Here is a 27,995-nt window from a genome sequence, read left to right on the forward strand (position 1 = left end):
TGGCAGGAAAAGGCAAAGAATGCTAAGAGGTTAAAAATCAATATTGTCTTAGGAGAGGCCAAGGCAAAACTTGGCACTAGCTGCAGATGTGCCAGGCAATCAGGGCGTCCAATGTGGCCTAGTTTGCAAAAGAGATGCAGATGAAGGGGCAGTGTTTCGAGTTACCCTCTGCCAACGACCGACCGCGCCTTCAGGACTTGAATCTTTCGGCGCTCGGCTACTCTCCCCTAGCTCTTCTCTCTCCAGCTGTCTCCCCAGCTTGGGGGCGCTCGGTGTTCGGCCACGACGCCTGTCGCCTGGTAGTGGGACCGGAAGTTGTTCGGGGGAGGGGGGACTGCTTGCTGGGGGGGGTTTATGGGGGGGGGGGCTCGTCCCTCCTCAGGTGAAGACGCTGATGGAGATGGAGCCGCCGCCGCCGCTGAGCGCCCGGGTCCAGCCTCCGGCCCGGTCGCGGCAGCCTCAGTGACCCCACTACCCCCGCACTGGGCCGACTGGGCCAGAGTGGGGGACCCCCGCCGCCCCGCCCCCCTCTCCCCCAATACCATCCCCTCTCCCTCACCCCCCCAGCCTGCGCGCGCGCGGAGCTGCCTCAGGTGAGTGAGGGGCGGGGTTTGGGCGAAGCGCGAGGGGCGGGGCCTCGGCCGCCGGGGGCGGGGCCTGAGGGGCTTGGGCGTGAAGGGAGGGGAGGCGGGGGCGGGGGCGAGGCGGGGAGTGGGTCTTAGGGTGAGCTGCGGCCCAGGGGAGGGTGCTGGCGCTGGGAGTTTCGTGCGGGGCCACAGGTTTGAGGGGGAGGAAGCAGGGACGTAGGCGTACTGAAAAGGCGGGAGATGGGTCAAGGCAGAGGACCGACGACAGACAGGAGTGCGCGAGGCTCTTTCGCAGGGTATGGCTGGATAGAACAGGATAGTTAGAGAAAGAATTAAACTGGTTACCTGGGCAAGGAAGCAAGAGGCGGCGGGGAGGGGGTTGTCATCGGTCAAAAGGTTAGAGAGAAAAACATAGGCCCTAAGTGGGAAGACTGGGAGGCAATGAGATATATATATGGTATAGAAGAAACTTAAGGTGGAGTGAAAAGTGCTGTTGGGGTACTGTGTAAGGTGAGGAGTCTAGGGAACCTGAGAAGCAAGGCTCGGAAGGAAGAGATTCACTGCATAGGAGCCCTAGGAAAGAACTATAACCCAGGAAGCCCTGGGGCAGACAACCCCAGGGAACAATAGACTTGGGAAACAGGTGTGAACTAAAACAGCACTCCCTGGAGTTCCTACCATGGCTCAGTGGTTAACGAACCTAAGAACCATGAGGTTACAGGTTCTTAACCTCACGCTCAGTGGGTTAAGAATCTGGGGACCCTGACCTGTGGTGTAGGTGGCAGACATAGCTTGGATCCCACACTGCTGTGGCTCTGGCGGTAGGCTGTCCGATTAGACCCCCAGTCTGGGAACCTCCCTATGCCATAGGTGTGGCCCTAGAAAAAGGCAAAAAAGATGAAAAAAGAAAACAGCCCTCCCTGCACCTCATACTGCACCATCCACAATATCCCCTTGTCTGCTGGAGTTGTAGATCCTCACTATGTTTGATTTTTGTGCCTTTTTCTTTTTTCTTCTTTTTTTTTTTTTAATGACTGGTTTTGTTTGGTGACAATGGGATGTTTAATGGGATAGACCTTTAGATATGAGATGTTTAGGAAGTAATAGTAGCCTGTTTACCCGTCCAATTTTCTGAATTTACTATCTCTGCTTCTGGGAGCATTTGAGGTATTACCAACCACATTGTGTCATACTTTGCACACTTTCTTTCACCTCAGTCCCTTCTCTTATAAACAAAACTCTCTGCAGTTATAACTCATCCACCCCTACTTACATGTTTGGTAACTCCAGCTATACCCTATTCCCCCACTCTGAGCCCTCAAAGCATCAGTGATGAACTTGGTATGGTCGTGACTTGCTCACAGGTCAGTCCTAGGCCTTCCAACATCGTGGCCAAGCAGAAGGCTATTGAGGCCTGGCTATTTCTCTTTACTGCTGCTTGTTCCACTTGCCTAGGTCAAGTACACAATTCATATCCTTAGGAAGCATTAAAAACAGGTGTCTGACTACCCAGAATGTTTCCACTTAAGATAACTCAGATTCTGGGAGTTCTCCTTGTGGCGCAGAAGAAATGAATCCGACTAGTAACCATGATGTTGTGGGTTTGATCCCTGGCCTCGCTCAGTGGGTTAAGGCTGTGGCTGTGGCCAGTGGCTACATCTCCAATTCAACTCCTAACCTGGAAAAATCTCCATATGCTGCAGGTATGGCCCTAAAAAGAAAAAAAAAAAAAAAAAAGGTAACTCAGATTCTGAGGACAAGACCAGGTAAAAGGCCAAATCAGACACTCTTTAAGTGTAGCATCTTATTTGGTAAGGATATATGAAATGCCCAGCTGGGAATTCCTCATCTTCTCGTGAGTCTGCCAGAAGGTCCGTGAATCTTGCTTTGTGGTGTGTGGGGAACCTCAGCCTTCCCCACCAGCAGCCTAATTCAGAGAATCCAGATAGCTCTGTAGGTCATGAGAATAGTCAAAAGTGGCTTCTGGGATAAGAAAATAAAGTTTTTTGTTTTTTTGTTTTTAATCCTTTTAGGGCCATAGATTCAGCATATGGAAGTTCCCAGGCTAAGGGTCAAATCGGAGCTGCAGCTGCCAGCCTACACCATGGCTACAGCAATGCCAGATCCAAGCCACATCTTTGACCTATACCACAGCTCACGGCAATACTGGATCCTTAACCTACTGAAGGGCCTGGGATCAAAGCCTTGTCCTCGTGGATACCAGTCAGGTTCATTACCACTGAGCCACAACAGGAACTCCAAGGAAAATAAAGTCTTTAAAAAAAGAAAAATTAAAAAAAAAAAAAAAGAAAAGAGCCTTACCATGAGAAGCAGGAGAGTTCTCATCGGTGCTTCTGGGGAGGGCCCCAGGATGGTGGGAGCGGCCCTCAGCCTGGCAACTTCAGAATTATATATCTTGTCCTACTCAATAGATGCTGACGTCTCAAGCAGAAAACATAATGTCTTTGCTGTCCATTGAGTACAGTTAGTTCAGTTGTAGCTTCTGGGCAATCCCTATACCCTCAGTAGGTTAAGGCTAAATCATGTTTCAGGGCTTGGCTCAGAGATAGGTGCTAAATTTTTTCCAGCATAAATGCAACTGAAAGTTTATTCTGTATTTCCTCTTAGTACATGCTTAGTACTTCCCAGCATGGAAGGAACATTATCCCAACTTTTATCCTATCTTCCCTCCAACATCCACACAGAAATTATTTTCTCCCAGATTGGCCATCTCTCTTCCCTCAACACATACACACAATAGTTAAGGAAAAATATGGAAAAGTTATTGTTGGGCAAGTGTTGCTAGCCTCGTTTTAGTCTATAGGAACAAATAAAAGTGTGTAACCCTGTGTGTGTAGTCAATGCCACAGGCAAAGGGACTCCCTTTCTTTGTTGGTCTCTTGACCCTGCTGAAGAAGGCTGTCATTTCCAGGCTCTTTGATTTGCCTCCTTTTCTCAGAAGAGTTGTGGACTTTGTGTTGGAAACAGAGACAGGTTCAAGGTTTTGTTTTGGGTTTTTGTGCGTGCGTGTGTGTCTTTTTAGGGTCATACCCACGTCATTTGGAAGTTCCCAGGCCAGGGGTTGAATTGGAACTGTAGCTGCCGGCCACAGCTACAGCAACACAGGATCTGAGCTGTGTCTGCAACCTACACCACACCTCACAGCAACACCGGATCCTTAACCCACTGAGCAAGGCCAAGGATCGAACCCGAATCCTCATGAATACTAGTCAGAATCATTACCACTGAGCCACAATGGGAACCCCAGTTTTGAGTTTTATCAGATGGAAGCACCTAAGGGTAGTACTGGTATAAATGGACTGGTCCCTTCCAGGGGTAGCTTCAACCTTGTAGATTTTGCTAGAATACCTATGCTGGTATAATCCTTGAACCCAGGAAACCCTGTTCCTATATTAAAGATATTTAGTAAGGAGTTCCTTTCATGGCTCAGGGGTTAACAAACCCAACTAGGATCCATGAGGATGTGGGTTCAATCCCTGGCCTCTCTCAGTGGACTAAGGATCTGGTACTGCCATGAGATGTGGTGTAGGTCGCAGATGTGGCTCAGATCTGGTATTGCTGTGACTGGTGTAGGCCAGCAGCTACAGCTCCCATTCGACCCCTAGCCTGGGAACTTCCCTATGCTGCAGGTGTCCCCCCCCCCCAAAAAAAGCCAAGAGGTTGGGGATCATCTCTCAACTCCATTCTAGCTCCAAGATTCCCCAGGTCCTAGAGCACCCCTGCTCCAGGCCCGCCAAAGGAAGGGAGGCTGGTTAAATTGGATTGTCAGAGCAAGATTCTTTGTTAGCAGAAGAGCCTGAAAAACATCTTTCTGGCCCAAACAATAGTGAGTTCCTTTGGTCAGCATGCTGTTAGGGACTTCTGGCCAGGACTGCCACCAAAGCAAGTATTCCTCTCTCTCCCACCTTTTTGCCACCCTACCCCAATTAGAATAGTTAATTGAGACTTCTGTGTCCTTTCAAACTTCACTTGAGAGAGTGAACCCTGTGTTGGGGCATCTGGCTCCAAAATTGATTATTATAAAACTCAAGTTGAATGGCCCTGCTCTACTCTAAGCCACCCCTGCCCACATATACAGCTGAACAGCAGTGACCTTGCAGGGCCTTTCTATAAACATAGGGCTTATATACTAAAGGGTATACCCCCCCAAACCCAGAAAGTGTTATGTCACCCAGAAACACCCAGAAAGTGTTAAATCACCTAGTGATTTAAAGTGCTAAGTTTGGCTCTTTCCTTAGTTCCTTAAGTTCTGAAATGAAACCCAGAAGGGGTGAGATTGTTTCTTCTCCGCCCCTAAACCTTAGTCCTCCCTCTCTTCCGCAGTCTGCATGGGGAGGCCAGGGAAGCCCAAAGAATAAGAGATGCATCCATCTGAGATCTAAAAGGAGACAATGAAATGATATTTTCCCACTGCCCAGGTATTGTGTTTCCAGCTCTTTCCCCTTTTTATTTTAGAGACTGGCCATTCCTAGGGTGACCTGGGCAGTCATCCCCTCCGCATTGCTCCCCAAGCACTTGGATAACGAAGCTGAGCTGTCTTCATCTGTGTTGCATGTAGACAGAAGCTCACTATCCACAACCTGGTGAGAAAATGAGTCAGATCTTCCTTCCTTCCTTCCTTCCTTCCTTCCTTCCTTCCTTTCCTTCCTTTCTTTCTCTCTCTCTCTCTTTCTTTCTTTCTTTCTTTCTTGCTCACCCTGCTGAATATGGAGTTTCCAGGCCAGGGATCAGATCTGAGCTGCAGTTGTGACATATACCACAGCTCTGGCAATACCAGAGCCTTTAACCCACTGTGCCAGGCCAAGGATCGAACCTGCATCCTGGCACTGCAGAGATGCTGCCAATCTTGTTGTGTCACTATGGGAATGTTGAGTCAGATCTTTCTGCTGTAAATACAGACACATAAGCAGAGAAAAGATTGGTGGGTTTCCTTCAAAGGGCACTACATGGACCCGAAAGATCATTTCAGAGCTGCCATTTGCCCGATGTCAAGGCCTGGTTCCTGGAAAGGGGCATATAGTCAGGTTGCAGACAAGGCCTGTTTTCACCTTTTCCCTCAAGCCTTTGCCCCTTACCCTTCTGCAGTTATGCATAGTCCTGATAAAGAGCAGAGCCGGCTATGTGGTTCCAACATATTTTTGCTCAGATTTCATTCAGTTCAGGAAGGCGCAGGCAGGAGAGGATGATGCTCTGGGTTTGGTCTACTTGTAGTACCTGAACCGCTCCATCCCAGGCAGGTGGGAAGTTCTGTCTTGTTAATAATCACTGGAAAAAAAAAATTACCGGGCTCCACCTCGGATCCCAGATCCTGAACCAGAGAAAAAACTGTTCCACTTCCCCCTGTTGCAACCAAAAGGATGCCATGGCTCCTTGCCCTTCTCTCCACTTCCACCCTCTTTCCCAACAATATCCTCCTCGCTACCTTTTTACCCACTAGGCCACATGGAGTATGTTCTAAATTCCAATTTTGGTGTGTCGCTGGATCAAACAGGGTTCTTTGGAGGATTGGAAGAGCTTTAATTACTTGTGATGCCCATCTCATTTCAGGCTTTCAGAGTCTCTACATAGATAAAACTTGACTTTCTGATATTTTTGTCACTAATAGACCTGTGGAAAGGTTTTTGTGGAGATGGGGAGATGGGGGTGATAGCTGATACCTGATCTACCCTCGGAAGTCAGATTTGTCTCAACTCACTGCTTGTCAGGAAGTATGGTGGGGAATCTTCTGTCTAGAAGGGATGTCCTAGAGTTCCCTGGTGGCTCAGGGGGTTAAGGATCCAGTGTTGTCACTGCTGTGGTTCGGGTCACTGATGTGGCACAGATTTGGTCTTTGGCCCAGGAACCTCTGAATGCTGTAGGTGCGGCCAAAGAAACAAACAAAAAATCTAGAAGGAATATCCATTCCTGCCCACGCCTGTTCAAATGTGATATCACATTGATGGGAGAAGGCCAGGGCCATGGAAGATTCTTGTTATGGTGCCAGGTGCATTCAAAAGAACAGGGAAGAAGACCTTTGTCTCCAAAGGTTACAGTGACCAACCTTCCTCCCTCCTCACAGAGATACTTCCTTTTGAATTGGGAGACTGGCCGTTTCTAGTTGTGTATTCAGCTCACTGAACTGAATTCGCAGTACATATGTGCCCACCTCCATCAGGGAATGATGTCTGTGTTGCTCTCAAGCCAGTTTCCTTTTGAGATCTCTGAGCTAAACAAGCTTCTCCCTCCTTATACCTCCTCCCCCTGCAGTGTGTCTCCAATTGGCACTGCCTAATTTGACCCAGATCCTCTAAGGAGACAGTAGGATCTGCCTGGATGGCCAGGCAGGGGAGGAGGTGCTTTGAGGGGCAGGGAGTGGGAAGGTTGAGAGGGATATGCTACCTGGAGACTTGAGCAAACAGTGAAGTACATCTCCTGATGCACTCCTGGCTCTCGGAATACCAGGATCTGGAACAGCAGAATCTCAATCCTGTCTCACTCCCAAGGCTACCAACTTGGCACTTAGACCAGTTGTAGGCAGCTAAAGGCTGATTTTGCCCAAGATGTGTCATGGAGCACCTGTTAAGAACAATTAAGAAACAGAAGAGCTCGGTTTACTTCTAGGAACAAAGTCCAACTCAGAAAACAGCTCCTTCAGACCCTTCTGGAAATTGTTTTGGGGCCATTTGGGCAGATGTCCAAGAATGAGATGCACTTCCTGAGCTAGTACTAGCTGAATGCTATGCTTCAACTGCTCTGCCCACCCAGTGCCTGTCTAGCTGCTGGTACACACACACACACACACACACACACACACACACACACACACTTGCATTAGCATATTTCTCTTCATAGGGCCTGCTCAACTTGTTCCTCCTTTTTTTTCTTTTCTTTTCTTTTCTTTTCTTTCTTTCTTTCTTCTTCTTTTTTTTTTTTTTTTTTTGGTGTGCTTTTTAGGCCCGCACCTGTGGCATGTGGAAGTTCCCAGGCCACGGGGTCAAATCAGAGCTGCAGCTGCCAGCCTACACCAAAACCACAGCAACGCAGGATCCGAGCCGTGTCAGTGACCTACACCACAGCTCATGGCAACGCCAGATCCCTGGCTCACTGAGCAAGGCCAGGGATCGAACCTGCGTCCTCATGGATACGAGTAGGATTCAATTCCGCTGCGCCACAACAGGAACTCCTGTTCCTCTTTTTAAGTAACAGACCCCACTCCCATAAGGATGGCACCAAAAGAGAAAATGTTGGAACCAGGGAAAAGCAAGGAGATCCACAAAGGCTATGAGTACCCTGGCCTTCGGAAGAAAGCAAAATTGTTTAATGGAAGGAGCACATCTTAGAGTGACAGATTTGTGTCTTTTTGTTGTTCCAGTCTCACTATGAGCCCTGAGACAAGTCACTTAGCTGCTCTGAACCTCAGTTTCTCCAAGCAGAAAATAGGGAAAATTCTGCTGACTCTTGCTTCTTCTGCATGGGAGGGTGTGTGTGTGTGTGAAGTCACGTGTGGCGTCTTCAGTTTTGCAAAATCCCAAAGGGCAATTATGGAGCTAATGATTCAGAAATGAAAGGGGCCCCATGAGTACCAGACCACCCTCCCTTGTATTTGCATCTCTGACCACCGCAAGTTCTGTGGCTAGTTCCAGAGAGTGTGAGTTCACTAACCACTGTGGACTGGGCTCTTCTCATCATTGCCCCTAAGGGAAGCTTCAGGGAACCACCTATTATTGTGGCTTGGTCTAGCAGTCTGGTCCCAACGCTCAGTCCATCCCAGGGAGGATGTCAAGAAAAGAGGAATTGAAAATAAACTTAGAGAATTTTTTCTTCCACACTCAGGCCTCTTAGGTGAGACTAGGAATCTCTAATGAAATTTGGAGAGAGCTACTTTGGGAGGCAATGGAAAGCCCATGTCTCGGGTGTTTTTGTGAGATCTTTTAGAAGAGTATGACATCTTCTTGGCACTAGAGAAGAATGACCCAGGATTGTGGGGGGAGACAGGGTCATAGATACTTTCCCCATGTCTGCTCTCCAGAATCCTGCATCCTGATTCTATCAATATAGTTTTACAAGCAAACCAAGTTTTCATCCATCTGCCTCAGTGAGATCCTTCAAAGAGACCAAAAATTCTGGAAGCTCAGGCTGCTCCCTTGCCCCACTCTAGCTCCCCCAAATCTGCCCTAGGGTATTTATTTTTCATTTGATTACCGGTGAAAGCATTTTGGGATGTATGTAAATCTCCACCAAATAGATTTTTTTTTCTCCTCCCACAGTCTTCTAAGGAGATAATTCAATGCAACAAATTATCACTTTTAATTGTTCTCAGTTCGTGATTGTTTAATACTCTCCTGCCACTTACTGTTTGCCTTTCCTCAAAGAGACTACCAGGGCCATGCCCACAGCACGTGGAAGTTCCCAGGCCAGGGATCAAACCCAAACCACAGTAGCGACCCTAGCCACTGCAGTGAAAACTCCAGATCCTTAACCCACTGTGCCACAAGGAAACTCCAGGCTACCTATGTTTTTATTTATTTTTCTTTCATGGCTGCCCCGTGGCACATGGAGATCCCAGGCCAGGGATCAGATGTGAGCCGCAGTCTTGACCTAAGCTGCCACTGCAGCAACGCCAGATCCTTAACCCAACTGTGCTGAGCTGGGGGTCAAACCAGTGCCCCAGCACTCCCAAGATGCTGCAGATTCACAGCAGGGACTTCTACTTGCTTTTTTTTTTTTTTTTTTTAGGGAGGCACTTTTTTTTGTTTTTGTTTTTGGTTTTGGTTTTTTTTGTCTTTTTGCCATTTCTTGAGCCGCTCCCGCGGCATATGGAGGTTCCCAGGCTAGGGGTCCAATCGGAGCTGTAGCCACCAGCCTACGCCAGAGCCACAGCAACGTGGGATCCGAGCCACGTCTGCAACCTACACCACAGCTCACGGCAACGCCGGATCGTTAACCCACTGAGCAAGGGCAGGGACCGAACCTGCAACTTCATGGTTCCTAGTCGGATTCGTTAACCACTGCGCCACGACGGGAACTCCCGCTTTTTTTTTTTTTTTAGGGCCACACCAATGGCATGTGGAGGTTCCCAGGCTGGGGGTCCCAGCAACACTGGATCCTTAACCCCCTGAGTGAGGCCAGGGATCGAACCCACATCCTCATGGATACTAGTCCTAGTCCAGTTCGTTTCTGCTGAGCCACAATGGGAGCTCCCCTACCTGCATTTTAAATTCAGACTCCTCCCCAACTCCCTTTAAAAAAAATAATAAACAGGAGTTCCCGTCGTGGCGCAGTGGTTAATGAATCTGACTAGGAACCACGAGGTTGCAGGTTTGATCCCTGCCCTTGCTCAGTGGGTTAAGGATCTGGCGTTGCTGTGAGCTGTGGTGTAGGTTGCAGACGCAGCTCGGATCCTGCATTGCTGTGGCTCTGACGTAGGCTGGCAGCTACAGCTCCGATTGGACCCCTAGCCTGGGAACCTCCATATGCCGCGGGAGCAGCTCAAGAAGCGGCAAAAAGACCAAAAAAATAATAATAATGATAAAATAAATAAATAAATAATAAACATAGCAAGGTAATTGACAAGAAATAAGGGGGAAACCAAAGGTTTAATTTGTCTATTACACCTTCAGTAGAGGACTCTTCACTGAACCTGAGGTGGGCAGCTCTCCTTCCTCCATCTTCTACTCCTCTCCCCACCCCCCTCCCCGCCACCCACAAAATTATATACCGAGTGACTCAACCTAGCTTCTTCCTCTTATTACTACCCCATCCTTGACAAGGTTTAGAACCTCCGTGGAGCTGTTCCTTTGCCCCCTGAGGACCAAGCTGTAACCTGTCTCCCATCCTATCCCATCAGCTCCATTTACAGGGAGAGGGTCTCCTCTCAAAACCTCACAATCAGAGACCAGTCTGGAATAAGATGGTGTTTCTACCCAAGAGACTGGGGAAACCTGCATAGGGTGGGGGTTGGAGGGGAATTGGGGTTTGAAAGTCAGGGTATGTTGTTTTTCTCACCAGAGCTTCTTTAGGATAGGGTCAGAGCACATGTAAGGGGACCTGTAGGGTTCTTTCTAACTCCAGAATGTTAGAGAGAAAGCGGCTTCCTTCCCAGATCTGGCTCCTAATAGCAGCTGTTTTCTCTTCCAGCAGAGTCTCTCTAAGATGGACATAGAAGACTCCAATGGCCGCTCTTATATGTCTGGTATGCCCTCTTGTGCATTCTGTTTGTCAGGGGCTGGGAGCAGACACTCTCCTGTGGAGCAGAGTGGAAAGCCTTCCATCCAGCATGGGACCTCTGAGTGCCCTGGTCACAGAGTGTGCACTTATGTTGGTCACTTTATATTCCCTAAACAGGGATTCTCTTCCCAGACTTCTTGGGAGGGAGGGAGAGGGGAAGAAACTAGGATCAGAATATGAGTGGAGACTCAGAGAGAGAAGTGATTTGAAATGAAGAGATGGAAGGGAGACATGATTCCTTCCCCCATGCTTTGAGGTCACCAGCCAAACATGTCTTTCTGTCCCAGCCAGGTGGAGAGTGGAACAGGGTTTCAAATCGCAAAGGCCTGTAGGGGCCAGACAGGTACGTCAGTGAGTGAACTGGGTTCAGGTACCGAGCAGAAAGAAGAGAAGAATGGTCACTGTCATGGACTGGGGTGTCCACCAGGCGTTGTCATGTGGGACTGTGTATCCAGCATGGCCAAAACTTCTGGTTTTTCAAAAAAGATCAGAAATTAGGATTTTGTAGGAAATGTCACCACTTAAAAATAATAACTCCGCATTTTAAAAAATGTTCCATAGGGCAGGCCAAATTTGTCTATGGTCTGAATTCAGCCAGTGGGCCACGAGCTTACAGCCTTTGACGTAGAGATAGCCTCAGTTCTCATTTCCCCAATCCTTTTCATGATCATGGCATTTTGTATCTTATTATACCTGCCAAAACACTCCCGTTGCCGCAGAAGAGGTCCCTGCTTGTAGTGTGAAAGTAATTAATCAGGGTCCTCTCAGAGTTTCATAAGATGAAAAGAAATGAGGAACTTCATCTGGCTCCCTCTCCGAGGGTGTAGAAAAGGGCCTAAGACAGACTTTGTCTCTAGGATGGAAAGAATCATTTTGGGGGCATTGGAATGTCAGGGCAGGAAATGGTTATAAGAGGTGAGGGAAGCCAAACTTGGGTTTTGACATGATGCATATCCCCACCAGTAAAAATAGCTTATTTTTTTTTACCTTAAAGTGGGACCAATAGAGGAATTATGGGCATGCGCTAAGGGAGATCTTGAGATGGGTCAGATACACATATGAGAGTCATTGGCAACACCTGTATAATCTAAGGTAGGACGTTGACTCTGTCCCCTTTCTCATTTAAGGAGGGAAGGAGTTGGAATGGGTACAGACATTTGACACCTGCTACATGCTGGACAGAGTGACAGTGATCAGGTGGATTGATTTAACTGCCAGAGACTTTATTGGAACTAAAGTCATGGCCCTTCTGAGGAACCAGCCAATCCTGTTACCTCCTGCTCACTTAAGCCTATTCAGAAGATCACTATTGAGCAACACCTCTTCTCAGGACCCTGCCTTGGTGTTGGGGAACCCTCAGATGGAGAAAAACCTTCTCAGGCAATGAGAAGACTAGGAAGGTGGCTGGGGAAATCGCCCATAGAGCTCTTTTCAGTCCAATCTCTGGAGCATGCTGGATATTAGAGGAAAAATTCCGAGGGCGTTGGCTTCACTGTCTATGAAACCAAGCTTTCACTGCTTTTAACAGGTTGGCATTTCCTAGATAGGAAGAGGCCTCTGCACAGGATGGTTTTTGCACAAAGGTGGAAGCCAGAAACCCCTCATCCGTGTTTTGAGAATTCTTGATGTCAGCAGCTCCTTTAGAGAGGGACAGGGGAAGATCAAGGGATGGCTGTCATTAGCTCTGAAGAGCAGCCCCTGCAGGCCCCTGCAGGTGGCTGAGAGAGTCCACCCAAGGTTGCTCCTAAGAGCTCCACTGAGCAGCCCCTTCGAGGTCATCACAGCTCTTCTGCTCCACTCCTGGTGGCCTTCCCTTGCCTGGCCACTTGACGACAGGTGGATCTCTCCTGTTCTTCAAAGAGATTTTCCCACCTCACAGAACCTAATTCCAAAAGTCTGCCTTTTCTCTCCACATCCCTTTCTAAAGCTACAGATCATTCTCTCCTGGGGAAGAGAGGGGGGAAAAGGAGGAATCCATTCATTTACCACATAGAGGCTCTCTCCCCCGCCCGCCCCCCACCACTGCCTGTCTTTCAAGGGAAACTGAGTTGCTCAAACCTGGCTCATGCAATTAATTGACCGAGTAGTGCTTGTCCCAAGTTTTCTGGGACTGTGAAATGTTTAAGGGAACCTTGGCAGAAGGGGACCCAGGGGTAGGCAACCCAAAGTTTCGCGGCCCCTCCCACCCCCAAATTCTTGGAATCAGAAAATCTAGTCTCCCAAAGTAGGTCAGCGCGTCAGTGAGCAGCTCCTCTGGAAGGGAAGGGAGCAGAGGCCTTGTCTTGATAGAGGGCGGATTCATCCAGGGCTGTCGGCTGCTGGGGCCCCAGGGGCACCGGAGGGGAGGGGCGGGGAGGTGGGGAGAGTATATCAGTACTTTGCCTGGGATCTGAAAGGGCTTGGGGCCACAGAGCAGCACTAGCCTGAGATCAGACCGTGCAGGGAAGGGGGAGGCTGTCAGATCTCGAGAGCGACCTCCCTCCTGGAGAGGGAAGGAAAGGAGGGAATACCAGGGCCTGAGTTTGGTGGAGGAGGGGCTTTCTGAGAGCCTTGAAGCTGCCCCGTGTCCTGGGCCCCATGACCTCTGAGGCCTTGGCTTCCCCAGCTGGCAGAGGATTGGGCCTTCCCTGGGGGCCCCCCTCTTCTCCCCCCCGACCCCGAGGGCCCATCCATCTCTCTCTCTCTCTCTCTTGCCTCTCTCAGGCATTTGTTGTGCAGTTCCTCTTTGTCTGCTGGGCACGAGGGCAACGGCATCTGTCTCCCCCTCCCTGTGCACACCCCCCACCCCCAGCCCTTCACTGGTTTGGGAAAGGGATGCTGTAGCCCAGCGCCCCCCACCAGACACGCTTACACATTCTCTCCAGCCCCCTCCCCAGGCACATCCAAGCGTGCGCTGCTCGTGCTCTCTCTCCCCCTCTCTCCCTCTCCCTCTCTCTCCCTCTCTCTCCCCCTCTCTCTCTCTCTTTCTCCCTCTTTCTCTTGCTCTCTCTCTCTCTCTCTCTCTGTCTCTCTCTCTCTCTCTGTCTCTCTCTCTCTCTCTCTCTCACACACACACACACACACACACACACACACACACACCCTGGGCTCAGCTCTTCTTGCTGGCTGCAGCCGTGGGCCCCTGCTCACCGTGCCGCTGCCGCTGCCTGCGAAATGACGGCGGTTCCCCTCACTTCCAGGAATCCACGCTTCCTGGAAGGTGAGTGGCTGGGCTCACCCCTGCCTGCCACCGAGACGCAGACATGCACACACCACCCGCGCTCCCTCGCCGTTTCCAAGGCGGCGGCCGCATTCGCACCCCAGGGTCTCACCGGCAAGGGAAGGATAATGTAAGTTCAGGCAGAAGGTGGCTAGTGGAGGGGGGGAAGGGGGGTGCTGGGGCAAGGGAGCCAATTCAGTAACAACTCCCAAGCCTGAGGAGAGGGAGAGGATGGGGGCTGTGGGTGTAGCGGGGGAGGGGGCGTTCCTCCTTACACTTGCGGAGGATGGGAAAGGGTGTTTGGTGTTGCTAAGCAAAGACTGCGACTTGGACAGTGGGAGCTTGTGGTGACATCTTGATTAGGCCTTGGGGACAGATGTAGAGCTGCCTGGGGTGAAATGCCGAGACAGGCCCGGGTGGGAGCGGGTAATAGAGAGAATTGAGGTAAAGAGGAGCCCCGGCAGCAGATGCCTCAGCCTAGAACTGAGATCCGAGGGGCTTCAGCCTCCTCCCCACAATAGAGCTGGGGATGGGCGTCTTTCTTCGCTCCTGTAGCCACTCTTCCCTGCTAGCAGGCTAGCATCCTGCCCCCTGGAGCCCATGGTCAAGAAGGGGAAAGCAGTTAGGATGAGGTCCCTTACAGAGAAGTGTGGAGGCTCTCAGACCTCATTCCTGGCTCTTCCCTTGAGGTGGCCACTCTGAAGGGATGGAGGAAGGGCGGCGGGAACAGAGGGCTAGGCTCCCTCAACATGGGAAACACGTTTAACCTGTGGGACGTCGCTCTGGCTCCTTTCTCCCTCCTGCATTTCTGCCCGTTGCCCGCGTCCTGGTCCCTCTGATGTGAACCTCATGATTTGGCTTTGCCCTCTAGGGTTCAGCCAGTCTCTGATGACTTTGACCAAGAAAATTTCTCTGAGACCTGAGAGCAGCCTTAATTCTTGGCTTTGACAATCTGGGATTTCTTGGGAGTCCCAGGCATTTGAAATTCCCTCACTGGGGTTTCTGGGGCTGAGAGAGGAACTGCTGAACTTCCTAAATCTGACTCTAGTTCTCGTCATCCTTTGGCTAAAACTCAAAATCCCTGGAGCCCTAAAAGGCTTTCTGACCCCTGAAGCAGATTCATTTTTATGTATTATAAGCCCCATAAGCGTCAACTTGAGCCTATTTTGCCTCCTCTTTATCCCAGGGAGGGCAGCAGCATCAAAGAGCCCCTTGAACTACTAGGGTGACTCTGGAGGTACCTGCTCCTCCTCTTGTTCCCAGGTCTTAATAGGGAGAGCCACAAAGGGTGTTTTCCCCTTAATGTCCTAAATATCCCGTTAAGGCTACTTTCCCCATATGTCAAGCCCCAGGCCCCAAGAGGTAGCCTTAGCCTAGCAGGCTGGGACCAGTGATGGATTTCCAGCAAGCTCACTCATCCTTTTAGGGTCAAGGACTCAGTGCCAAGGCCCAGAGCCCTGTTCTTCCCCAATTACTAACACCCAGTGCTTTAGGACAAGTCAGCACTAACATTGGGAAAAGAATGAGAAAATACAGGGTATCAGCCCTTTGCACCTCAGCAAACCCGACTCTTAGTTGAAAGGACATATCATGAAACTGGATCTGAGTCTACAAGTCTCAACTCACGGCTCTGAGATGCTCACTTCACGATATGTGTGTGGTCCTGATTTGGGGCCACTTTTCCTAGGCAACCATGGCTCAGCTAAAGAGCCCCGGCAGGGGAACCTCAGTTTTAAGCCTTAAGGCGTCTTCTATAGAGAGTGAACAAATTTGCTCAGGCTTTGATGGGATCGAATGGGGGAGATGGGACTGTTAGGAGAGGATATGCACGGGAAATGGTCCCAAAGTCCTGAGTGGTTGTTTTCTTCCCACTGACCAAAGCTGGAGAGGGATCCCTCAGGAGGGTGTGTTCCGGATTTCTTGCCTCAGGCCCAAGACTCCAACCATTTTATAATGGAATCTTTATTTTGTGAAAGTAAGTATGTGCGTAGCTGGGAAATTGGGTAAAGTACTAATAGGTGGACTTTAGGGATGAATTTTAGGGTTTGTCTCTCTCTCTCCCTCTCTCTCTCTGTCTTCCACACTTAGGCCTGTGTGTACACATCTATGCATGTTCATGTTAGCAGATAATGTAGAAGGCTATGGCTATGTTCATCCCCGTAGGTATGTTCTCTTTATGTGTATCTACATATGTGATATGTGTCTGTGTGTGTGTGTATCTACACCTATTTTATTTCACCTGTATGTTTGTGCAGAAGATTGTGGGGAGGAGGGATTTTTCTTAAAAAAAGACATGACTCGTATCTTCAGGTATGTTATCTGATTTATAAAAACTTATATGACACGCCTAAAAAGCATTTTAACACAGCAGTTCATTAAGTTCAAATGACTATATCGAGAATAAACTGATTCTTTCCCTGTCAAGGGAACATCAAGTAGTAAGTATAGGATTGGAACCATATCAGATGGAGGCTTTCTAGAGTAGCCCCATTTTTGCTGATTTTAGAAAACGTCCAGGGCCCAGCTCTCCCCTGTTGAAACAGTGGCTCCCAGCTGGCTGTACAGGTGATGGTTAAGGACATGGGTACTTAGTGTTTGCGGTCAGATCCGGGTTCCGCCACTACCAGCTCTGTGACTTTGGACAAGTGACATAGTCTTATTTTGTGCCTCACTTTCCTTATCTGCAAAATTGAGGTAATATTGATACCACCTTTACAGGGTTGCTGTGAAGATTACATGAGATAATTCATTTAAAGTGCACAGTCCCATCGTGGCGCAGCAGAAACGAATCCAACTAGGAACCATGAGGTTGTGGGTTCGATCCCTGGCCATGCTCACTGGGTTAAGGATCCAGCGTGGCCATGAGCTGTGGTGTAGGTCACAGACGCGGCTCGGATCTGGCATTGCTGTGGCTCTGGCGTAGGCCAGTGGCTACAGCTCCGATTCAACCCCTAACCTGGGAACCTCCATATGCCGCTGGTGCGGCCCTAAAAGGACAAAAGACAAAAAAATAAAATAAGTGCATTGAACGATGCCTGGCATATAGTAAGCACTCAATTAATGTTAGCTGCTATCACTGTGATTACTATTATTGTCATTAGATTCAGGGACAATTCCAGCTGCCCTTCCTGCAGATTCCGAACCTGGTGTCAGGGGCTCCAGAGAGGAACAGTAGGGAAGAACGTCTGTCCTGAACCGCCTCCCTCCTCAGGCCCCCATTTTCCTCTCCACCCCGGCCCGCCCAGCCCCAGCCCTGCTTCCTGTGGACGTCAGGCAGTGATGCTCTTCCCCTCAGGCCTAGATGAAGGTAGGGTGGGCAAGGCACAGCCACTGAGCTCCAGGGAGTCAGCACCGAGCACCCAGACCAGCGAGGGCACAAGGTACTGTGCCCAGTATACAGCACTGCCTTGCGCAAGGCTCCGGGATAAATGTTTGTGAATTTTGAAGCAAGCAGACCACGAACGGTGGATGGCTCGAGCTGCAGCTTCACCTTGCCTCTTGTTCTCTCCTCAAGGTAGCGGGGACTCATCTCTGGAGAAGGAGTTCCTCGGGGCCCCAGTGGGGCCCTCAGTGAGCACCCCCAACAGCCAGCACTCTTCTCCCAGCCGCTCTCTCAGTGGTAAGTGCAACCTCCTCCCCTCAGCTGGCACTGGGCGCCCCATTTGTGTTTGGCCCTTGATTCGCTTGCATGGCGGCCATTTCCCCCATCGCTGCCTCCCTCAGGTTTCCAGTTCAGTCTCTACAGCACTGGGGAGCTCAGTGTCTACGGGTCCCCTGACTTCTGAGAGGAGTGTCAACGGTGACTGCCCAGGGACCAGGGTGGGATTAGAAGAGGTGTGGGTGGGATTAAGGGAAATGCTCCAAAGAGAAATTCTGGAGTAGAGAGATGGTCACGAGCCAGAGTCAGATAGGAAAGACATAAGGAGGATCCTTCCTCATCACACACCCCTCAGTCTCCTGCCCAGACAGGGTCCCCATGACTGCCCCTCCTCAGCTGGCCCCGGATCTGTGACATTCTCTAGATGGTTGAAATCGCCAGGAATGTAGGTCAGAGCTAGAGCCAAAGCTTTCTCCTCCGTGACTCCTCCCTCCCTCCTCCGTCCCCCTCTCCAGATTTCTACGGAGGAGAGTAGAGGTGCTAGTGCTAGGGCTGAGAGGACAATGTGAGCCATGTCTCCCTTCCAGTTTTGCTCTCTCTTTCGCCCGCCGACTCTGGTCTTCCGAGGACCGTTTTCCCGCCACTGTTACTTGCTGGCTTCCTGCCCAGGGCCAAGCCAGACATCTTTCTTAATGACAAGAGAGAAAGTGGAGGAAAAGGCTCCCCTTAGCCTCCTCCTCTTCCCAGTGACTGAAGACATCCCATGTACCCTACTCTTTTCTCTCTCAAAACCCATTTGCCTGATCGCTGGGATAGGAGGAAAAGGTTGTTACAGGTCCCAGCGGGACCCCACCCAGGATACTTAGGGCATTGGCTTCTTTTAAAGCCTGAATGTCTGTCTCCAGGCTTGGAGACAGCCTTTTGGACTTCAGGAGTGCCATTCTGGCCCTTGGGCAGGTTCCCCCTCTTTGCCTGCCTCTGTCCTAAACACCCTTCCACCCTCCAGCCAACTCCATCAAGGTGGAGATGTACAGCGATGAGGAGTCGAGCAGACTGCTGGGGCCAGATGAGCGGCTCCTGGAAAAAGATGACAGTGTGATCGTGGAAGACTCCTTGTCGGAGCCCCTGGGCTACTGTGATGGAAGCGGGCCAGAGCCTCACTCCCCTGGTGGCATCCGGCTGCCCAATGGCAAGCTCAAATGTGACGTCTGCGGCATGGTCTGCATCGGACCTAACGTGCTCATGGTGCACAAGCGCAGCCACACGGGTGAGTCAGCCAGGCACTGGGGCGGGCGGCGGGGGGGGGTCCCTCTGACGGGCACTCGGGGGTGGGGGGGTTGGCGAGGCAGAGGCAGTGCTGGGAGGCTGTGCCATGGCGGGTGGTTGGGGGGGCTCGGAAAAGGAAGGTTCTCTCCCATCACAGTTTCTAGCTGATGATAAAAGGGGGTTGGAATTTGGACTCCCTCAACTCCTGTACTTCCTGCACTTTCCTCAGCTGTTGTGACAAAGAAAAGCTGATTTTTCTCTTAGGAGGTGATGGAGGAGAAGGTGTGGTAACCTCAAGAAAAGTTCTGGGGAGTTCCTGTCATGGCTCAGCGGAAGCGAATCCGACTAGCGTCCATGAGGATGCGGGTTCGACCCTGGCCTCGTTCAGTGGGTTAAGGATCCAGTGTTGCTGTGAGCTGTGGTGTAGGTCGCAGACATGGCTTGGATCCTGCACTGCTGTGGCTGTGGCGTAGGCTGGCAGCTTCTCCGATTGGACCCCTAGCCTGGGAACCACCATATGCCACCAGTGTGGCCCTAAAAAAAAAAGAGGAAAAACAGAAGCTTTTGCTTCTAGGACAGAGTGGGCCCTGTGGGGCTCAGTCTTTGGCCCAGTGTTCCAGGCCTGGTGCCCTTGTCCCTGCCACACACACCTCTCGTTCACACCTTCCCAGGGTGAGGCTGTTCCCAAGGGATCTTTATAAAGCAGAACTTGCATGTGTGACGCAGCCCTGCCTCTCAGAAATGCGTCCTGAGCACCTTCCATCCCCTGGGGCAGGAGGGGGCAAAGGGTGAGGGGACTAGTTTCAACCTTCAAAGTTCCTCACTCCCGGTCCTCTGGGATCTGTTCCCTTGCTTGCAGGGGAAAGGCCCTTCCACTGCAACCAGTGCGGTGCCTCCTTCACCCAGAAGGGCAACCTGCTCCGCCACATCAAGCTGCACTCTGGGGAGAAGCCCTTCAAGTGTCCCTTCTGCAACTACGCCTGCCGCCGGCGTGATGCTCTCACCGGCCACCTCCGCACACACTCGGGTCAGTGCGCTGTCGGGTACCCCCGTGAACAGAGCTCAACCCCTCCCCTTGCATGGGGGGAGCACCAGTGCCTGCCATCAGGGGGGCAGAGCACTCACAGAGCCTGGCCCCAGGGGGAATTCAGGGGACTCTTTGATGGGGTAATTACATTACATCTGCCACCTCTGTGACATGGAGCAAAAGAAACATGGGTGGTATTCTTGGCTCTCAACAAGTCACCCTCCCTGACTTTGTTTTTAAAGTTCATGCTGATGCCAGAACCATCTGGGCCCCATGACCTCCCTCCCCACCCCACAACTTCTGAGCACCAGGGAAACAGCTCCTTCCACTCCCTTGGGTTCCAGGCCCCACACCTGTCACCATCTTCACCTCCCCCCACAACACCAGAGGCCCGGGGCAGTCTCTGCCTGCCCTCCCCTCTACTTCCTGCTGGTTCCTGTAAATATCCATGGGCCTCCCAAACTGGAAGAAAGGAAGCCTAGGAAAAGAGTATCCCATTTCTGTTCCCCATCCCAAGAGGCTGTCACTGTCCTGGAGGCAAGAGCGAATCCACAGGGTGCCTGGAGGTCTGTGTTTGGAACAGTGCCAGGGAACTGGACTGACCAGGTTTCCTAGCCCCAGCCAAGACGGGTTGAGTCAACATGTTTCTGAATCAACTGGACAGATAGCACGTTTGAAGCATTTTACTAAGTTTTCAGCTTTTGGCTTGGACTTGGGAAGAGGCCAGGAGCTGAGCTGGCAGGAAGGAGGGAGCTCAAGACTGGGAGAAGGCAGGAAGAAGGGCAGAGGGGAAGGAATTAGTAGGGTCTGTCCTTGGAAACTTTCCTTGCTGTTTTTCCCTTCAACTCTCCTGGGCTGGGATTTAAAGGGACGGAGCAATCCACCTCACCACCCTCTGCCTTTCCCAGCCACCTGCCTTGCTCTGGATTCTCTCACTTTGGAGCCAGGACCTCTTTACGTCTATGTCTGTGGAGAACCAGGGAGAAAGATCATTCCCGCCCATATGCTTTATCATCTGCAAAGCATTTCACTTGTGTCTCCTCCCCGATGCGATCCTCATAACAATTCCAAGGTAGATGTTAGGATCCCAGAGCAGTTCTGCAGCTTTGCTGGAATCCCATTGTCAGGTGCCAGGGAGTCCGTGCTCCTTTTCTGAGGAAAAGGGGTGGCTCCCCCTGCTGGTTTGGAACAAGGATGGCCTGGCTCCTAGAATGCCTGCCAACAGCAGCGAGGCCAGCTGGGCGGATGTTGGACATTGCTGTGTAGGAGATTATTAGGCACAGAAGCAGGTACAGATATACTGTTAGGTCCCATCTCTGTGAGATGTTTTCTATCACAACCCACACTATAGGAAAAAGGGAGTTCCCCCCGCTGCTGTTAAGCCGCTTCCCCCAAGAGTCTTGGGTGAATGAGGACCATGACATTTGTCTCATCTTCCAAAAGCTCAGGTTTACAGAGCAAGAGCAAAATGGCAGTAGACTGACTGAGTCAAGACCAGTTTGGGTGTGGAGTGGGCGGGCGGTTATTTCTAGCCTCCTGGAGATACGTTCTCCGGTCTCTCTGCTCAGAAGTAGCAAGATATGTCCAACAATACCTGTTTCTGTCCTCTCACAAATATCATCTCTCAAGCAGTATTTAAAGGAAGTGTTTGGTTTTTTGTTTTTCGTTTTTTTTATTAGGGCCACACCTGCGGCATATAAAAGTTCCCAGCCTAGGGGTGGAATCTGAGCTACAGCTGCCGGCCTACACCACAGCCAGAGCAATGCCAGATCTACGCCAAGTCCTCGACCTACACCACAGCTCACGGCAACACTGGATCCTTAACCCACCGAGCAAGGCCAGGGATCGAATCTGCATCCTTGGGGATACTAGTCAGATTCGTTTCCGCTGAGCCACGACGGGAACTCCAAACCCGCTTCTTCATGGACACTAGTCAGGTTCGTTACTGCTAAGCCACAACGGGAACTCCCTAAAGGAAGTGTTGATCTCAGTTTTCCCAACCTTTTTTTCTTCAGTGGAAACAAAATCTTTATAAACTGTTTTTTATTTAAAAAAAAAAAAAAGGCCCCCCCAAGCTTAGTGTTCTCTTCCTTTTATTCTTCTCTTTACTTTCTTTGTATTCTTTTATTTTTATTTTTATTTTTGTCTTCTCAGAATTTCTCTGTCAGTGACAGTTTTTCTAGGGCTCTTTTGCTATCTCAGTATAGAGAGAGAGAATGAAAAATAAGCAGTAAAACCAGGCCGGGAATGGTGGTAAAAGTACACGTGCAGGTCAGTGAAAACTGCCCCTCCCCACCTTTGTAGATCTAAGGACTCCTGTGTCTGTCACCCCAGCCCACCAGTTTCCCCCAAACTGAAGCAGATAACTCGTAAGCAAAAAAATCCCCTTGTCTGATAAACAGCACTTACACCCGCCTGCCAAATGGAAAGGTTAAACCACAGTCTGGGCCCCAGACTCTTGAGATCCTGGGGTGGGGCCAGCCTGCCTGCCAGGGATGATCTCCCACGAAGCCCCTGAGTCTCCCCTTCCTCTGAACCTCAGTTTGACCATCTTGAAGCCCACCCGTGGCTCCCGGTCCCCCCACTCCTCCCATGGCTGCGCTTTGCCCCTCTACTCCAAGGTCTGGTCACCTGTCCGAGCTTGCGGTGGAAGCTGGGAAAAGGAAGACAAGCAGAAGAGCTCAACCAAGCCACAGCCCTCTCTCCTCACGTCCCGGAACGACTGCCCCTGGATGCCTCTAGAGCCAGGGCGCAGGGGCAAGTAAGCCGATGTGCCTCCCCTCCTCTGTCCTCCACAGTCTCGTCTCCCACGGTGGGCAAGCCCTACAAGTGTAACTACTGCGGCCGGAGCTACAAACAGCAGAGTACCCTGGAGGAGCACAAGGAGCGGTGCCACAACTACCTGCAGAGTCTCAGCACTGAAGCCCAAGCTCTGGCCGGCCAGTCAGGTGAGGCTGAGGGCGAGCCCAGCACCTCCCCCCACAAAGGCACGAGGTCCGGGAACAGAGCCAATTCCCCGGTAAACCTGCCGAGCACCCCATGTGGTGCACAACCCCGTGGGGGGGCTGTGACCCATGTCCTCAGTCTAACGGGAGCGAGAGAGCACAAGGAAGTATAAAATCAGGGGGAAGGAATTCCCATCATGGCACAGTGGTTAACGAATCTGACTAGGAACCATGAGATTGCAGGTTCGATCCCTGGCCTCGCTCAGTGGGTTGAGGATCCAGCGTTGCCATGAGCTGTGGTGTAGGTTGCAGACATGGCTCAGATCCCGTGTTGCTGTGGCTCTGGCGTAGGCTGATGGCTACAGCTCCAATTAGACCCCTAGCCTGGGAACCTCCATATGCTGCGGGAGCGGCCCTAGAAAAGGCAAAAAGCCAAAAAAAAAAAAAATTGGAGACAGATATATATCATTGTCCTAAAGTGTCAGAAATGTGCTGTGGTGAACTCTCGATGGGGAGAAGCGGGCAGAGCCCCATTTCCCAGGCACCGTCCTCCACTCCTGCCCTGCTGGTTTTCTCCAGGCAAAGGCTGCTGGGCCACTGCTACCCCTGCTCAGCGGCCACTACCTGTCCCCACCTCCTTCCCACTAGGTGATGAGATACGGGACCTGGAGATGGTGCCCGACTCCATGCTGCACTCATCCTCTGAGAGGCCAACTTTCATTGATCGTCTGGCCAACAGCCTCACCAAACGCAAGCGTTCCACCCCCCAGAAGTTTGTAGGTAAGAGTCCAGCTTTAAGCCACAGCTCAGTGCTGGTTGCCACTTGACCCGTTGGGTCTGGAGATTTGCTCAGGGGAAAGAAAGCGGGCTGGTGGTCTCTGGTGCTCAGGCAGGCTCTGTCCCCAGAACAGGAGGGCAGGAAAGGGGGAGAACATCCCTGGTGAGGGGGGAAGGGTCAGCGTTGAGGGCTCCCGGAGTGATTGTGAGAGGGGAGGGGAGGGGGGCTCAGGTGCTTCCAGTTTCTGGGAGTTTCTTCAGTCTATGGGGCTGTGAGAAGGGCCCCTAGAGAGGAGATGCCTTTGGGGTCTCCTGACCTGGCCCTGGTCATTAGCTCTCTAAGGCCCGGGGGCTTTATAGGGAGTAATGAAGGATTTAAGACCTGTGGGCTGGGACGGAGTCCTCTAAGATCATAGCCCAGGACAGGGACCTGAGCTCTAGAGAAGCAGGTGAGGGGTGGTAAGTAATGTGGTAAGTAATGTTACAGCCGTGCCTGGGGGAAAGAAAACAGAGGGCATCCTGAGGGAGCTTAGGAATTAGCCAGCCCAGGCCTGCTGATCCCCTCCTCTCCCGCAGGCGAAAAGCAGATGCGCTTCAGCCTCTCGGACCTCCCCTACGATGTGAACTCCGGCGGCTATGAGAAGGATGTGGAGTTGGTGGCGCACCACGGCCTGGAGCCTGGCTTTGGAGGTTCTCTGGCCTTTGTGGGGGCAGAACACCTGCGTCCCCTCCGCCTTCCACCCACCAACTGCATCTCAGAACTCACACCCGTCATCAGCTCAGTCTACACTCAGATGCAGCCCCTCCCCGGTCGACTGGAGCTGCCCGGGTCCCGAGAGGCAGGTGAGGGACCCGAGGATCTGGCCGATGGAGGTCCTCTCCTCTACCGGGCCCGGGGCCCCCTGACTGACCCCGGGGCATCCCCCAGCAATGGCTGCCAGGACTCCACAGATACAGAGAGCAACCACGAAGATCGGGTTGGGGGGGTGGTCTCCCTCCCTCAGGGTCCCCCACCCCAGCCCCCTCCCACCCTTGTGGTGGGCCGGCCCAGTCCTGCCTACGCCAAAGAGGACCCCAAGCCGCAGGAAGGGTTATTGCGGGGCACCCCAGGCCCCTCCAAGGAAGTGCTTCGGGTGGTAGGCGAGAGCGGTGAGCCGGTGAAGGCCTTCAAATGTGAGCACTGCCGCATCCTCTTCCTGGACCATGTCATGTTCACCATCCACATGGGTTGCCATGGCTTCAGAGACCCCTTTGAGTGCAACATCTGTGGTTACCACAGCCAGGACCGGTACGAATTCTCTTCCCACATTGTCCGGGGGGAGCACAAGGTAGGCTAGCGACCTACTGCCCTCGCCTACAGGAGTCTAGCCCTTCCCCACCACATCCCGAGGAGTTTGGTTGTGTGGCCCCCACCACTGGCTACCCGACTTCACACTTGACCCTGACCCCTCCTCCCCTTTGCTCCTCCTCGTCCCTGACTGATCCAAGCATTGTGATGAAACTCGTCTTTTGCTTCTGTTTCTCCTTTTTCTCTACTCCTCTTGCCCCACCATACTCACTGAGTTATTTATTAATGTAATTTGTTTTCTTTTCCTTTTCCTTTTATTTTATTTTTTTTTAACCTATATGAGTCACTTACCACACCCCCACTTTCCTGCTCACAGTCCCCTTCCACTTTAGGCCTAATTTTTCTCTTTGATCCGGCTTTCTCCAGCAGCCCCGGGGGTAGGAAGCTCCTCTTAGTGCTAAGAAACCATGAGCTTCTTGATTGAAGTCCTCGTCTTTGACATGATCTGACTCTTCAGTTTGGATGCTGACAGCTCCCTCTGGCCCTACCTTAGCTCTGCGGCATTATATCTCCTCTCCGGGCCCCTTCAGCCTGGTCCTCCATACCTCTTGTGCCCTCTCACTTTAGGCAGCTTGCACTAATCCTGAACGAATGAAGAAATCCCTCCTTTGGAAGTAGAAGAGGCTGAAGAAAATCCCCCCCAAGCCCCCACGGGACTGAGGGTCCTCCCGATGTCCCCCTAGGAATATGAATTCCCCAAAGCCCGCATTCAGGATCTGCCTCTAGGATGTGATCTCTCTCTCTCTCTCTCTTTCCTCAAATGACCCCACAGCACTGCTGTACTCTCTTCAACCTGCCAGTCTACTCAGTGGTGGTTTTTCTCTCCTTGGAGTGCCCCAGTTTTATATTCTCAGGGGCCAAGGCTAGGTCAGCAATCCTCTGTCTCTGACACGTTTGGAGCCACAGGTGCCTAACTGGGAACCAGGGAAGGGGATGGGTCAAAATTCTTCTCTTTCTCTCCCACCTCTCAGACTTCTTCACTCTAGTGACCTTCCTGGCTCTCGGGGGCTCCTCTGGTCCCAGTCCTATGAGAAACTGGTGGGCACCCTCAGCCCCCCAGCCATGCTGCCTTCTTCTCGCCCCTAGCAGGATTCGCCCTCTCATTCCCGGGCTTCTGGGCCCTGTTCTTCGGATCAGTGGCAGGGAGAAAAGGATGTCTCTTTTCTCCCTTCTAATTTTCAGTATAACCAAAAATTACCCCAGGATGAGCACGGGCAACTGCCCCCTCCCCATTCCACTCTTGTCCCAGCAAGAATGGGATGGACGCAACCGAACTGGGGGTCATCCTTTACTGCCCCCTCTCCCCTCAGCTCCCAGACGTCGGGCAGGAGGGGGGCACTCTCCTGACTACTGCAGAGACCCCCGGCTTTTTGGGTAGCCGAGTTAGCGAGAAGGGGGCAGGAGGAGATCCAGCTCCCCTGCAAGTGGAGGTCTCTTTCTACACGCGTTCCCTGGCCAAGGCCACAGCCATCCCATTCTCTGCTTCCTTGAGATTCAAACCAAAGCCTGTTTTTCTATATTTAAAGAAAAAAAAAAAGTAAAAACCAAACACAACACCTCACAAGTTGTAACACTTGGTCCTTTTTCTCTCTCTCTCTCTCCCCTTTTCTCTTCCTTCCATCTTTCTTTCCACACGTCCTTTCCTCATTGGCTCTTTTGCCTCCTACTTTTTCACTCCCTATCAGGGATAATTTAGGGGGATGGTAAAGGGTTGGCTAAGGAACAGACCCTGGGATTGGGGCTCTTAAGGGCTCTAACAGAGTCTGCCTTATCCTCTTACGGGAAGGGAGACCCTAAAAAATGTCTCTTCCTCCTCCTCTTCTCCCCCTTTATGTGATCTCCCCAAGAGAACCAGATTGTCGGGGAGGGGCATCGTGGGTTGACTGTTCCTCCCTGACGATGTAGCAATAAACAGATGCTGCCGAGGGCAGAGGATCGGGGAGTCAGCTGGGAGGAGAGTGGTCTCTGGAGAAGGGGAGAGGCTTCTTGAGAGCACCCCAGGGAATTGGCTCCTGTTTCAGAATGGCAGCAGAAATGAGATTAATAACCGGGGTTCCCCTCAGTGACTCTGGTTATTGAGCCCCTTCCTGTTAGACCTGCCCTCACCCCACCTCTTCTGCTGTGTTTTTGGTGACACCTCATAAGGACTAGTCCCTTCTGCGGTATCAGAGCCTTAGGGTGCCCCGTCCCCTCCCCCAGTCAGTTTTGGCACCTGTAACCTCCTGGAACATGAAGGACTATGCTCTGAGGCCAGACTCCGAGCCCATGAGAGCAGAGACTGGACGGGCAAGACCAGGTGCTAAGGAGGGGAGAGCAGGGCTCTCTGTCTCTCTCCAGACCATCACTGCACTTTAACCAGGGTCTTAGGTACAAAATCCTACTTTTCAGAGCCTTCCAGCTCTGGAACCTCAGACATCCTCATGCTCTCTCCTAGCTCCTTTTGCATAAAAAAAGTAAAGAAAAAGTAAAAAAAAAAAAAAATTGAAACCCACACGGAGAAAAGAGGTGTTTTCCTTTTATATTTAAAATCAACACCACACAAAAAATTTCTAAATAAACAATTTTCCAGACCTTTGTTTTTCGTGTCAGTGTCCAAGCTGCGGATGGGATTTTGTAATACTTCTGGCAGCTCCTTTCCTTGTGTACATAATATATATATTATATATATTTTTAATCAGAAGTTATGAAGAACAAAAAGAAAAAAATAAAACACAGAAGCAAGTGCAATACCACCTCTCTTCTCTCTCTCCCAGGGTTTCATTTGTAGCCTATGCTTCGTGTCTCCTTGGACTTTACCCCTTCACCTCCTCCTCTTCCTCTGGTCCCCCCCCCCTTTTTTTTTAAAAAGAGTTTTTCTCCTTTCTCAAGGGGAGTTAAACTAGCTTTTGAGACTTATTGCAAAGCATTTTGTATATGTAATATATTGTAAGTAAATATTTGTGTAACGGAGATATACTACTGTAAGTTTTGTACTGTACTGGCTGAAGGTCTGTTATAAATAAACATGAGTAATTTAACACC

General features: G+C 51.1%; 1 protein-coding gene and 1 long non-coding RNA gene across 6 annotated transcripts; one reads left to right on the forward strand and one right to left on the reverse strand.

Moving 5' to 3' along the window:
* The first annotated feature begins 373 nt into the window (after nucleotides 1-373).
* Nucleotides 374-27,995, forward strand: IKZF4 (IKAROS family zinc finger 4). Of its 5 annotated transcripts, none has more exons than XM_047786887.1 (9): nucleotides 374-593; nucleotides 5,064-5,191; nucleotides 10,725-10,779; nucleotides 17,528-17,632; nucleotides 18,618-18,878; nucleotides 19,737-19,904; nucleotides 22,703-22,852; nucleotides 23,498-23,629; nucleotides 24,203-27,995. In XM_047786887.1, exons 3-9 carry the CDS (start codon nucleotides 10,740-10,742, stop codon nucleotides 24,961-24,963), a joined length of 1,617 nt encoding a protein of 538 aa, XP_047642843.1. In that variant the 5' UTR covers nucleotides 374-593; nucleotides 5,064-5,191; nucleotides 10,725-10,739; the 3' UTR covers nucleotides 24,964-27,995. The 5 variants fall into 5 exon arrangements, with proteins under 5 accessions (XP_047642843.1, XP_047642844.1, XP_047642845.1 ...); XM_047786888.1 differs by having other exon boundaries at nucleotides 10,728-10,779; XM_047786889.1 differs by lacking the exon at nucleotides 5,064-5,191 and having other exon boundaries at nucleotides 10,728-10,779.
* LOC125130936 (uncharacterized) lies at nucleotides 5,413-14,019 on the reverse strand. The gene is made up of 3 exons (XR_007135832.1): nucleotides 13,944-14,019; nucleotides 6,987-7,163; nucleotides 5,413-5,873 (listed from the first exon to the last, which is right to left on the reverse strand). It is a non-coding gene; the product is annotated as an uncharacterized LOC125130936 (long non-coding RNA).

The sequence above is a fragment of the Phacochoerus africanus genome, chromosome 7, assembly GCF_016906955.1.
Source record: "Phacochoerus africanus isolate WHEZ1 chromosome 7, ROS_Pafr_v1, whole genome shotgun sequence".
NCBI classification, from domain to species: Eukaryota; Metazoa; Chordata; class Mammalia; order Artiodactyla; family Suidae; genus Phacochoerus; species Phacochoerus africanus.